Source organism: Corylus avellana, chromosome 1 (assembly GCF_965113065.1).
Source record: "Corylus avellana chromosome 1, dhCorAvel1.hap1.2, whole genome shotgun sequence".
Classification (NCBI taxonomy): Eukaryota; Viridiplantae; Streptophyta; class Magnoliopsida; order Fagales; family Betulaceae; genus Corylus; species Corylus avellana.
This window is the reverse complement of record NC_142490.1, coordinates 16,839,353-16,853,755: the sequence shown is the minus strand read 5'-3', so window position 1 is coordinate 16,853,755 and position 14,403 is coordinate 16,839,353. Positions and strand designations below refer to the sequence as shown.

The following is a 14,403-nucleotide window of genomic DNA, read 5'->3' as shown; positions in this document are numbered from 1 at the left end:
TACGGATTTTTGTGGTTTTATAACTTGTCTAGCATTTTGCTATATATGATTCAACAATGATTTATATTGTCGGAAATCAATTGACTCACTACTTCACAGTTTTTTGTAGTGCTTGCAGGAATGGAAAATCAAGGTAATTATGCAGTTGTGATTAGAGATTCATATTGAGATGTACAAAGATTCCAAGTTGGTTAAGTTTTGTCTAGAGTTTAGACTGTCGGATAGATTTGTATAAATGTCTTGTACGACATAGCTTTGGGTATTTTTGTATAAAGAAAAGTATTTTAACAGTATTTTTTTGTATTGATAATTACAGTTTTTCCGCTATATGAGATTATTTCAGCGTAACATTCGTGTTTATCTACAAGATAAAAGAAGAGAAATATCGGGATGTTACATAATATGTTATAGTATTCATTAATGTTTAACTTAATGGTTTAGGATTTTCAAAGCCATACTATTTTTTTTTTTTTTTTGAGAATTGCAGACTTTCATTTATATTGGCTGATGCAACGCAGAAATCTCTGCTTGCAAAATTTCACAGATACATGCCGGCGGGTTGGTAAACCACACCATATCTACTTTGTCTTTCACTGCTAGGGCAGCGAGCCCATGTGCTACTCTGTTTTGCTCTCTGCGCACGTAGTGCATTTCCCACACCGGAACATCTCGCAACGTGGTGCGTATGTCAGCTATTAACTGGCCTCGTAAGCTATCATCTGAATCATGCGAATTGACTGCCTTAATAACATTCTTGGCATCGCCCTCTAACACTATCTTCCGAAGACCCATCTCCACACACAATGCTGCCGCCATATGAGCTGCTAGTGCCTCCCCTGTTGTGGGATCCAGAAAACCCTCTCGAGTCTGGCATTTTGCAGCCCACATTCGTCCTTGCTCGTCACGTATCACTGCTCCCAGCCCCATGCGGCCAGTTCTCCTATCAAAGCCAGCATCCCAATTAGCTTTTAAAAAGCTCTGGGGCGGGGCTGTCCAGGAAAACAGGGGTGGTTCACCAATTGGTGCCGGTTGTGCACAGCTTCCTGCCCTACTCATTTGGAATGTTTCTCCGGCAAGACTTGCCTGTTTGATTAGTTGATTAGGATGCATAAACACTCCATTATGTAAAGCTTCATTCCGTCGTAGCCATATACGCCAAGAGATACTCACAAACTGGGCAAAGTCCTCACTATCACATTTTTGGAACATACCTTCCACCACCTGCATAAAATTTGGCCCATCAAACCAGCTTTTTTGAAAAATAATTTTTCCCACGCACCATACGTCCCTTGCAGCCGGACATTGCCATAAGGTATGAAAAACAGTTTCAACTTCTCTTTCACAGATTGGGCAGTAGGGCTCCTTAATGATCTTCCGTGCGCAGAGGTTTGCGCGAGTGGGGAGTATATCGTGGCACGCCCGCCAAATGAAGTGCTTCTCCGAGTTTGGTATTTGGAGCTTCCAAAGGTGACTCCAAAAGGCTCCCGTCCGATTATGTTGAGACCCCCCCGCCTGAGATGCCATCTCAACTTCTTTTTGGATGTAGTAAGCACTACGTACCGAAAAAATCCCAGAAGCGGTTCCCCTCCAGATAAGCACATCAGGTTGGTCAGTGGCACTTATCGGGATAGATTGGATTGCCCTCATCTCCTCCCTTGAAAAAATCTGTTCCAGCAGGGCCAAGTTCCACCATTTTGTATTAACATCAATAAGCTGACTCACCGTGGAAGTATCCGGCAGAATTCTGGGGACTGATTGCACTTGATATGTAGTCGGAGAATTGAGCCATCTATCCTCCCAAATGCGAATGTTTTTCCCATTACCAACTCTCCACACCAATCCCTCCCGAATAAGATCACATGAGTTTTGGATACTCCTCCAAGCAAAGGACGGTCTTTTCCCTAGAGTGGCTTCAAGAATCGAACACTCCGGAAAATATTTCGCTTTCATTATCTTTGCAATAAAACTATCCGGAGTTTTCCAAAGACGCCATATCTGCTTAGCCAATAAAGCTTTATTAAAAACAGACAAGTCACGAAAACCCATACCTCCTTCAGCCTTTGGCCAACTTAATTTGCTCCAACTCATCCAATGGATTCGTTTGTCCTTGTCCTTATGTCCCCAAAAAAACTTTGCCATCAACGAATTTATTTCTGCACATAATGTCTTCGGGAGCATAAAAATACTCATGCAATAGGTCGGGATAGCCTGTACCACTGCCTTCAAAAGAATCTCCTTCCCAGCTTGAGATAGAAATTTAGTTTTCCAGTCTTGAAGGCGCTTCCATACCCTCTCCTTAATACATTTAAAGGCACTAGTTCTTGACCGCCCCACAAGGGCCGGAAGCCCCAGATATGTGTCGTATCTTTGATTGATAGGGATTCCAGCTACCTCTTGAATAGAATCCTTGTCAGCCACCGGAGTATTCCTACTATAGAAAATAGCAGTTTTATTGGCATTCATTTTCTGACCCGACGCCTCTTCGTATAATTGCAATATGGAAGACAAGTGATTCCATTGCAACAAGTTAGCCCTGCAAAATAATAAGCTGTCGTCGGCGAAGAAAAGGTGGCTAATTTCCGGGCCCCGTGTCGAAGTTGGAACCCCCATTAACCTTCCATCTGTATTTGCTTGAGTGATCAAAGCACTTACCTAATATAAGAGAAATGCTATGGATCAATAAATTTTTCATATTTTGTTCATATTCTCCTATAAATTCAATAGATCAACTATTAGATTTATAAAGTTTATCATTGACTTATGTAAAATCCATATAAGTCTACAAATCTAATAGTTAATTGTAAAAAAATATGGGTCAAATATGGGGAACTTATTGACCCATAGCATTTCTCCCTAATATATTTAAGATGATGACTCATATCAAGATTTCCTAGAATTTTTAGGCTATTGTACGAATTTCAAACATTATTGTCAAATTAAATGGTGACGATTTATTCATATCAATATTTATTATATTACTACGTTTAAAATAATTTATCACATCATTATGACAAATATGGTAAGTAATGAAGTGGTAAATCTGAACCGTTTCGATTTGAAAATATATAAAGGTTAAGATTTGAATAAATCTATACTTAGTAGAATACCCTCAAAATTCCATGAAATATAAATTCATATATGGACTTACCTTTTTTTGTCACTTAGAAATTCGTGTGCTAAACGTCATCCATATATCTTGAATGTAGTTCATTTAATTATAATAAATTTATAGATAAACTAAAATCATCATTTTATTATTGTCATTATTATTTGGTTAATTATAATAAGATCCTATTCCAACGTGCATGGTAATCCTATAACTTCAGTAATTAATAATACTGTTTGTATTTAAGGTTGCAAAATATTGTCTATGTTTTTTTGTATTCCATTAATGTACGTCATTATCATTAGGAAATCCTAAAAATTATGTAATTAATGCAATTTGTATATTAAGGGCAATTCGACGATATATATATACCTTCTCGTCATGTAAGTCATTTCCGTAATGCTCTTATATGCATATAACAAATTCAGATTTGGCAAACCAATTTGTTGCTCATGGCTTCAAGGGTGGATATTATAGTTATCTTCCTCTGCTTTATCCTTGTCTGCAACAATTTGGTTGAAGCAAACTGGGGATTATCTACGAAGGAAGTGTTGGAATTCAAGAAGCAACTTATAAATATTAAAAAGTTCGCAATTAAAAGCATTCAAGTAAGATTTCTGCAATTTGAAGCCCTTTTCATTCATAGATTCTAAGTAATTTCTTTTTAATTTTTTTTTTATTATGCAAATATTATTGAACTTGTGATTGTTATGACGAAGTTGATCACGATAAAAATCAAATTCCCTATCCTAGCAACTGATCTATAAAGGAGATGGAGAGTCTCACTTATGCTCAAACCATATTTAATTGTTACAATATTATTTCTATCATCACCACAACCAGTACTTGCTGACTTTATAATGTACATTTATTTGATATAACATCTATAGATTGGAGATGGAGATATATACGATTGCATTGATTTCTACAAACAACCTGGCTTCAATCACCCTTTCTGGAAGAATACTACTTTTGAGGTTGAACCAATGAAACCTTTTTCTTTTACAATCTCATCACATACCATTGATATTTTTTCTAACCTTTTAGAGTATTATTATAGATGAAACAAAAATTGTTTGTAGAAGGAATGAGAAACAAAGATATTGGCCATGGGTTTAAAGGCGTAGGTTGTCCTTATGGAACAGTTCCGATTAGAAGAGTCAATGAAGATGACTTGATAAGAGCCACAATACTTTCAAAGATACATCCATCAAATATAGATGATGAACCTGGACATCATGTAAGTACTATTTTTTGTGCTCGATCGCAGATGAATCAATGCTTTTGTAGTGATGCAAGCAAATTATAATAGGATCGTTATTTCATGCAGTATGCAATACTTCGAACAAATGCTTATCCCGAAAGAAAGCTTGATGGAATTGAATCGTATATTTCCTTATTGAACCCAACAGGAATCATTGGATCCCAGTATAGGGCATTCCAATTGACAATTTCAAACGGTCTTGACAGCATAAAGACAGGTTTCACGGTAATTCTCTAATGTAAAATAGCTTTTCAATAGTTATGAATTTTTTTTTTCCTATATTTGAACAGAAAAAGTAATTCAAATAATATAAATTTATTTTCAGGTAAATCCTTTATTGTTCAAAGACAACCAGACTCGGCTCTTTACTCATGTCACGGTGGGTTTTAGTAGATAATTGTGTCGAGTAATTTCCTTTTCCTTTGTTACATTTTTCTTGAACTTAACCAGATTGATGGAAGAACACAATGTTTTAATCAAGATTGTCCCGGATATGTACAAATCAGTTCTGAGATACCTCTAGGTTGGACCTTTGTTAATCCAGATGGAAAAAACTATTCTGAAAAATTGCGAATCAGTAAGGTAAGAAAATTAAGATGTGCATAACGTTCAATTCATTGGTTTACGAAACCAATCTAGTGAAAAAAGCAGATAGCCATCACTAGATGTTCTTATAATTGAATACAATTTTATTTAATGGCTTCCACATGACAGGAAATAAGTGGCGGACCAAATTCAACAGAATTTCTTTGGACATTGTACATCACTGAGCAGAATTCTATAGTTGGATTTTGGCCTCCAAAACTATTTGGAAAATTAAGCGAGTATGCCAATCAAGCTGACTGGGGAGGAGAAGTTTATAGTCCATTGGACCAGTCTAGTCCCCCAATGGGCACTGGTATTCTTCCACATACAGAGACTTGGAACACAGTTTATTCAGCTCATAGCTGGTGGATTGCATGTGCATATGAGAATGCAAAATTTAATTTTGTCAGTCCAATTGATACTGAGTTGTATGCATCTGATCCACAGACATACAATATTGTAGATGCTGGATATCATGATGAAAATTGGAAACGTTTGATTGTATATGATGGTCCTGGTGGAATCAAAGGAGCGTGAGTTGTATTTTAACATCCCATTTTCATAATAATGATTTTTCTCAAATTTTTAATATTTTTTATTGTACCATCGTTCTGTTCACATTCAAGTGGGTTGCATATGTTGGATTTATTGGTAGAATGCAACTTTTATATGTTAGCTAGGGAGCTTGATCTCTCAAGAATAGAGTGATTTTCATTTTTTTTAAGCTTTAATCTAACCACATCTTAATCTTAGCTCAATTTCTCATTTATTATATGTTTTTACTCATTAATTCATGTATGTAGGTCATTCTCAGATCTTGAAACCTCATACATTAAAACTTTACTAAACGACCCGCACATTTGTAGATCTATGCCCTTAAACCCTATAGTATGCAAACTAGAGGTAAAAATCATCAAATTAACTCAAAGTTTCATATGTCCCCAAGGGGTAGCTCAATCGGTTGTGGACCACGTCTCATGAAGCGGAGGTCACTAGTTCGAATCTCCCTTTTCTTGTGTGGACATATCAAAAAAAAGGAAAAAAAAACTCAAAGTTTCATATTTTGTTACCTTAAAAACCTACTAGCCGAAAGTCCTGGTTAACAAAGTTTAAACTTTCTCGGTTCTACCCGATGGGCAGCATGTGGCCCAAAATTTTCCTCCTCTGCTTGTTTTCTAACGACATGCACTATTCATCACATGATTGAGATTGAAGGGAAGGATTTCTACGCTATTTGGAATAAGGCTTAAGCTAATGGAAATATATAGATTTAATCATTTAATTTATAATCTAACACTTTGGCTGTGCGACAAACGCATGTGCAGTTAGATTTTCCTCTAGGTTGGCCAAATAAGGGTTTTGGCTAGGTGATTTTCAAACTCACGATTGGGATTTGAGTAATTTTGAAACTTAAAGAAAATTTTGCCCGGATTAGTGAGAGATTTTTGGTTGATTTTGAACTTGATTGTAATGAAACAAACACTCCCACAAGTCATTAGATTTTCTAGGGTCGTTATCATAGTAAGCTTGCAACTTAGTCCTATTATAAATCATCATGTCCATCCATATATTTTTTGTTTAAAAAATCCAACTTTTGTAGGTCCTACGTATCCAATGATTAATTTAGATAGGAGATGAAAGAATATCATGTCTTGAATTTAGACGATTTCGTAGGATTTTGTAGTTTAAATTATAGAGAAGTGTTTGGTATCATGGATATGCTATTTAGCATTCTTCTACACATCTTTAATTTGGCCAACTTTTTTTAAATTTATTATTGAATCTGTGATACTCACATGTGGGTCTCACAAATTGAATACTAAATTTCCAGGCCACTGATTCTGGAACTCCTGTTATAGCTGTAATTAGACCAAAAAAATGTGTTTTGATTGTGGAGTTTGCTGCTCACTATTTTACTGAAATCAATCTCATAATGAAAGTAAATTGGCTAATTCTATTTACATATAAAGAGGGTAAAATCATATACAATACTGAGAATGCAGATGATTTGTTTTGAACCTCGATCCATTAATTGTCATAATTATAATCCTGTTAGCTATAGCTCCTACGTACGTACCATGTTGTTTTACAGCCATATCCGATGAAGTCCAAAGTCTCTCTCTTTCTTGTTGGTGTGTAATAAAATTCTTTCTTTTAGTGGCACTAAAAACCTTCATTACAGTCTATGTGATAAATTATTGAGCAACACGATCATTTGGCCAAAGATAGGAAATTTTTATTTTACCGTAACTGCTAGTCTCTGGCTGATTGACCTACTAGAGCCATTTTGTAGTAATCAAGAGGTGGAGAATTTTTTTTTTTTTTTTTGTTTACATGTCCATACAAGAAGAGGGGTTGAAGAATTCAAACTAGTGACCCCCATTTCATAAGGCATGGTCTCCATCCGATTGAGTTATCCATTGGGGATCAAGAGGCTGAGGGTTAACCATAAAAAGATGGCTAAAAAAATTTACTTTCAAATGGTCTTTAATTCATACTTAATCCTCATCATTTAATCATACTTTTAATGAAGGAATTTTTGTCTATTTAATGTGAAAAATTAATTTGATGCCCTTGATCTTCCAAATTGCAGTTTAGGTGCGAGTTAATTTACTTTGGCATGCTTGCATATGATAATTTCTTTAGGAAATCACATTAATAGGTACAACATTAAACTTTTTTGTAATCGACCAAAAACTCCTTTTCTTGTTCAAGAGTACTTAGGGTACTACAATTTTTAGCAGAAGTTTTTTACAAATTGATGAACAATTATCATATCATCCACTAAACAATTTAATTTACTTGTCAAATTTTGTTGCTTAAAGACTTTCACATCCTATATTCTTTAATGTGGCATTGCCACGTAAACTTTCCAAAAAAGGGTTCTAATGTGGCAGTGCCCTTCGCCCAAAACAATTTATCTAGCCTCTCTAGCTCATGGGTGGCCAACCCTCCAACCGAACCTCTGGAGGTGGTTCAACCACCCTCAAATTCATTGGGAGTTATCGCGACCGACCATCCTCAACATTCAATTTGCTAGTTGCGGCCACCCGAGCATTCGAATATGGTGGTTGCATCCACAGAAAAGTATATTTAAAAATTATTGGAAGTAATTTCTTGGAAATCTCTTGCCAGTGCAAAGTCATGTAATAGGAGTTTGTTTTATTTACATTTGTTTTATTTGGAGTCTTTCACGCAACCTACTCTCCCCTTTACCCCATTCATCCATTTTGAGGAATAATTTCCTTTGTCTTTTATCTTAATAATCAAAATTTTAGTTACATTAATTAATTTATTGAATTCATTATTAAGACGCAGTTTCATCAAATGGGCTGTACCCTAGAAAATTATAGTTTTTAACCTAGAAAATTATGTTTGAATTTTGTAATTAGTTTTTAATTTACAGCCCAAATTAAAGAACTAAAAGATGAAGAACGCTATCAAAACCTTAATTTTTCATCCTTTTATTAGGGAGCATTATCTTCCGATCGAGAATAAAATATTTTTAATTTCACATTTTTCATTTTTGTCTTAATTTACCATTTTTCCAGCTCAACTTCTCAATCATGATATATATATTTTTTACTTAAATCACAGTGGAACCGAAAAAAGACTCTTACTTACCAACTGAATGGAAGACATCAAGATAACTTTTGCTTTGTACTTAGTTGCATGGGTCGAGATATATATATATATATATATATATATATATATATATATATATATATATATATATTGTTTTTCTTTTTTATTGGTTTTTTTTTACTATGTTATTTTAATTTAATAATTTATCCCAATGATCCCCAGCCCATTCTTAAAGGGTTTAATAGTAATTACAAATTATAAAAGCCGTGCATGCCGAACCTTGGTTCAGGCATCATTTAGAGTGAAAGTCATGCATGCAATATCAGCTAGCCCTAGCTCACCGTTTGCCAAAAAAGATACGTGGAACTGCCATTAACATAGCCAGAAATGGCAGAAAGAAGATATTGGAAGACAACTGGTTATCCCTCCATGGCAAAAATCAGTTGGTTTTTTTTTTCCACGTCGAATTAATTAATTATCAACTTATGGAACATACAACATTATGCGCAATATTGGCCTCTCAGAGCAAATGGTTCTGATCAATTTGTATTAATCAACAAAGAGACAGATGCAGAAGAGTTTTTAGTAATGATCTTCAATGATTAAAAAGATTAAATCTTCTAATTTTACTTATACATGCATACCGCAAGCTAATATTTTGAATGTCTACTATACTAGATGGAAAAGATATGATTATCTAATGTATAATGTTAACTTACTTTGCAGATTCAGACTATCTTTTTTTTTGTAACAAACCGAATTCCATTAACACATAAGAAGATTACAGGACAGACACATTAAGCTAAAAAGCTTAGACAAATTAACCCAATCTAAAAAGACTATAAACTCCTCAACGAAGGTGCAGATGAAAGACATCTGCGAATGCAGCACGAGAAAACCCTTGCCGCGGCGCAATCTGATGGATGAAACCATCGGGAGTACGAATACTCCAAAGAAGCATCTAAACAGACTTTCAAAAAAGCCATGGAAATTTAGATGAACGGTAACAGTGGAAAAAAGGTTTCCAAAAAGAAACCAAAAAAAGAGGGAAAGAAAATCCACAACACTTATGAGGAGTCTGAAATCTAATCGGATCGGGGTTAACAGATAACAAAACAAACAAGTTACAGAATAGTAAAACAACAGCGTTACAGAAGATAAAAGCAATCTAAAAAGCATAGAAAAATGTCCAAAAACCAGCAACGGCAGAGAAGTCAGAGACGCTCGGGCCCACGAACCGGAGAGGGAACCAGAAGATCGGCGAAGGAGGTGGGTGGAGGTGGAGCGGCGAGAAAGACGCCTCACCTGCCGGCGCGTGGGGGACACGCGCCCGCGAGTAAGATCTACTCGCAGGCGCGTGCTAAACACGCATCGGCGCGTGGACGTGGGGTGGGCGCGTGCTAAACAGACTATCTACTTTGTTAGTCTTTTTGCTTTTTCCAGGGCGCGAAAACAAAATCCTCCGAACCGACATCCTGGCAATACGAACTCGAATGATTCGGTCCTTTTGGTGTTTGCCGTTTATATGGCGGTCTTCATAGGAATTATCCCAGTTATTTGCCTACTATACCATCTTTGGTTCCGCTGCTGCCGCGTGGATCCAGTGGCTGTTATTTTCAAGAGGTTCCCTATTTTCAAGTTTGTTCCTGGTGGGGAATCCGGGTTTGGAGCCACCGAGTGCAGAATCTGCTTGAACGGACTTTGCCGATGGGGAGCATCTCCGGATTCTGCCGTGTGGTCACATGTACCACGGGAAATGTCTTAAACAGTTGGTCGCTTCAGGGAGCATGACTTGTCCAGATTGCCGCCATAATTTTGGCAATAATAATGCATAGGAAATCAATTAATTAGAGTTTTATTTGTAAAGCTTTGATATATTTATAGAACTTCGTAAAAAGAAAAAAGAAAAAAGAAAAGAAAAAAAAAAAACCTATACTACGTACTGAAAAGCTTATAGCTAGTACTTACCTCTTGTTATTAAAATGAAGTATAGCTAGCTAGTACAAAATATGTGTTTCCCATTTACAAGCTATGTACGTACTTGAAATTTATTACAATATAGTTTTCCTCTTGTGTGGCAAGACTCCACTCCCTCTCTTCTTTCTCTGCAACTCAACTTAGCTGTTTCTTCTTCTTTTTTTTTTTCTCTCTTTCTTTCGTTCTTCATCTTTAATTATCACTTGTGCGTTTGTTTTGGTTTGATTGTGAATTACTGATTGGGAGAATTCTCTTATTGAATCTTGGCGGCTTGCTTCCAATTCCTTATTGAATCTTGGCAAAACGAATTGAAGTGCACAAAAACTGCACTTTGGAAGTGGAATAATAAATAAAACGGAAGCATTTTGGGCATTTTAACAAAAAAAAAAAAAAAAAAGTGGCTGAAATTGGAAGGAAAAAAATCTTGAAATATAGACATTACAAAATTTTAAACTTCGACAGTATGATCGATTGCAAATGCGCCTATACTTTCAAGGATAAGTGAATTTTTGCCTACAATTTATTTCTATGAAATAATAATTGCACTCTAGCTAGGTTTTATGTAATTAGAAATTAAAAAAGCTCCTTATCATACTAATGCCTATAAATAATTCTTTCCATGATATTCCTAAGTGATGAGTAAGGTATCCATATATGATATATTGTTGCATTTACATCTCCAATTTTTGAATCTCAATTTTCGACTTAGATGTATATGATGCCATGATAGATAGATATACCGGAGAGGAGCTCGATTTATATGCGATTATTGCCAAGCGAATTTGGTTCCGTAGAAATACAGTGATCCATAGAGGGAGAATTCACTCATCCAAACCGTGTAGTTCAAGAGGTGGAGGTGCTTCTGCAGGAGTATCGAATAGCAAAAGTAAATGAAGAGGAAAGTGGTTTACTCCCCCCACATGCTTAGCCTGTCAAGTCGAAAACTCCATCACAAGGTTGGTATCAGGTGAACTGGGATGTAGCTAATGATCCCACTAATCGACGGTCAGAAGTTGGGATCGTAGTGAGAGACTACATGGGCTAGGTAAGTGTTGCTAGAAGCCAGACTATTAGTATTAATTGTTCAAGAATTTGTGATAGCAAAAGCAATGGTTGCTTTATGTGCTGGGGAGTTTAGTCGAGATTTGGGCTTGCCAAGCATAATTTTAGAGGGTGACTCGTTGTAACCTGCAGGTAGTCAATGATCTTAAATGGGCCAAATTGAAGCAGATACGAGTAAATTGTAGAGGATACTAGAGAGGCACTAAAAACCCTTCGAAGCTGCTAGATCTGTCATATTAAAAGGAAAGCTAACTTTGCTGCACATGGCTTAGAAGAAGCCGGGGTAAAACAAATCATGGATAGGGTTTGGAGAGAAGAAATTCCTTGTTGTACTCTTGAGTTAGTTTCTTTTTTTTTTTTTTTTTTTTTTTTTTTCTAAAAAGCAATCTCCTCTTGTCGTTTAGAGCTCTTTTGCTCTGAATGAATGAATGATGATTTTTTTTTTTTCTCAAAAAAAAAAAAAAAACTATTTTAGTAACCACTTAATTTACTCGAACTATCACAACATGTACTTAGATGAAAAATTCTATATTCAATTTCCTGAAAATGACATCCTTTTTTCATTTTTTTTATTTTTTTATTTATTTTATTTTTATTTTTATTTTATTTTTATTTTATTTTATTTTATTTTTATTTTTTTTGAGTTCAAGGACATCTATATCTCTTATGGAGATTACATGAATCCTTTATTGAAAGTAATTGCTCTCCATTAATACTCAATGAAATCACCAAATATACCAATGTATTGACCAAGGAAATCTCTTTTGTCGACAAATCAAAGTGATTTAGATTTCATATCAGATTCCATTATTCTCTTTGGATTGGGTGTCTTTGCAATTTGTAGGAAATTTATTACAAATCGGCCTTTAAGAATGACATTTGTTGTTTAACATGTAAAAACACATATTTTTTTAATAGTACGTGCTCCTCATATGCTTAAAAGACACAAATCACTTTTAAAGTTGGTTTGTAAAAGTTTTCTACAAATCAATTTGTAGAAAATTTTTGTGGCAATTAGTGGATATGAGAAATGTGTTTAGGTGACAGTGTTTTATAAAACACAATCTCACGTTAGTTGAGTTCAATGTATTCTGATTAATGCACCAATGTATATTAACTAGAAGTCTCCATTTCGATTATATATGTAAAAAAAAGAAGAACGAAAAACCACTCCTTTTATTTTATTTTTAATTTTTTTTAATTTTTTTATTATTATTATTATTTTTATGTTTGTAGATGTTTTTCGATCAGATCAGCAACTTCGGTCTCTTCGCTATGCGTCCATCCATCTTCCACCGTGTTGTGCCGTCCATCTCCTCCCTAACCGCTGCTTCTACTTACTGGTTGTTTATTTGTGATATATATATATATATATATATATATATATATATATATATATATATATATATTGAACAAGAGGTTTCTTCTCATTAAATTTGGCGTCCTCATAAGCAAGAAAGAATAATTAGGTGTGAGGGGTTATTTCTTACGACTTGGATATTTCGGTGTAAGAAGTTATCTCTCACGGCCAGTTTAAATAAATTTTGTTAGAAAATTTGGCTACTCATGTCTTAAATCTAGTTTGCTCGGAGTAGATCTGCTCTTTAACTATATTTGTACATGAGTTAGCGCAAGATTGAAGTCATAGATAGCACTTGATTGTGAGAATTGTTTTTTGCATCTATGACTTTGTAACCTCATAGCATGTGGCTATGATTTTGTAGAGCTTTATGATTTGTACTGTAAGAGCTTTATGCTCGTGATCTTTAATAATAAGAAAAAAAAAAAAAAAAAAGTACACATACCCCCAAACTACCACCCCATTGTTAATGCCACCAAAAAAAAAAAAAAAATACCAATTGTATCAATGCCACCCCCCCTAAACTACCAACAAAATGTCAATGTCCCCTTAAGAACAAAAAGACCCTTCGTGAAATTAAAAAATTCTTCAAATTAAAAAATTAAAAATTAAATTATAAGGATATATTAAAAATTTAACTTTAATTTAATTTTTTAATAAAAAAGTATAGAAATTTTTTTTTAAAAAAAACGAAAAAATAACATAAAAAGAAAAACCTATTATAAGAATATATTTTTTTAATATTTATTTTTTAAAAAATAACATAAAAAATTAAAATTAAAAAAAAAAAAAACAATAAGGATAGGTTTTCTAATTTTTATTTTTTTAAAAAAGGTACAGAAAGAAAAACTAAAAATTAAAAAATAAACGAAAAAAAAAGAAAAACCAATTATAAGAATAGTTTTTTTTTTAATTTTTCTTTATTTTTTAATCTTTATTTTTTTTAATTTTTATTTCTTTAGTTTATAAAGATATTTTTGACTTATAAAAATTTTAAGGGTCATTTTTGTCTTTTTGCTGAGCTTAGTGGGCATATTAACACAATTGGTAGTTTATGAGGAACATACACAATAGAATGATAGTTTGAGGGTAGTATGTGTGTTTCCACCACCTCTCCCCTCCCCCCCCCCCCCCCCTAAAAAAAAAAAGCATATAGTATTGGAACATGATCCCTCAATTAGTTATAGTATAAGAGTATTTTTGTCTTTTCCACTTTTTGAGTGAACTAAATAATTAACTGGATATTATCCAATTTGTTTGAACTTGTGAAGATCCTAATTCTATAGTATTAGGATGTTATAGTATTCATTAATGTTTAACTTAATGATTTAGGCTCTAAAAAGTAGTTCAATCGGTTAGAGACCACGTATCATGAAGCCGAGGTCACTAGTTTGAATCACTTCTACCTCCCCTTATGTGGATATGTCAAAAAATAAAAAATAAATTAATGATTTAAGATTTTCA

At 34.3% G+C, this 14,403-nt stretch overlaps 1 protein-coding gene across 1 annotated transcript; it reads left to right on the top strand.

Moving 5' to 3' along the window:
- The first annotated feature begins 3,530 nt into the window (after nucleotides 1–3,530).
- LOC132169253 (protein neprosin-like) lies at nucleotides 3,531–5,492 on the top strand. The gene is made up of 7 exons (XM_059580317.2): nucleotides 3,531–3,714; nucleotides 3,997–4,083; nucleotides 4,167–4,346; nucleotides 4,437–4,595; nucleotides 4,696–4,749; nucleotides 4,821–4,952; nucleotides 5,085–5,492. The coding sequence occupies exons 1-7, from the start codon at nucleotides 3,559–3,561 to the stop codon at nucleotides 5,490–5,492; spliced, it is 1,176 nt and encodes a 391-aa protein (XP_059436300.2). The 5' UTR covers nucleotides 3,531–3,558.
- Nucleotides 5,493–14,403: the final 8,911 nt, after the last annotated feature.

Bases quoted from the DNA above. Each gene is read 5' to 3' on its own strand.
- LOC132169253 (XM_059580317.2), top strand. From the start codon at position 3,559: ATGGCTTCAAGGGTGGATATTATAGTTATCTTCCTCTGCTTTATCCTT. The intron at 4,084-4,166 runs GTTGAACCAATG...GTATTATTATAG, and splicing joins GGAAGAATACTACTTTTGAG to ATGAAACAAAAATTGTTTGT. The intron at 4,596-4,695 runs GTAATTCTCTAA...ATTTATTTTCAG, and splicing joins GCATAAAGACAGGTTTCACG to GTAAATCCTTTATTGTTCAA.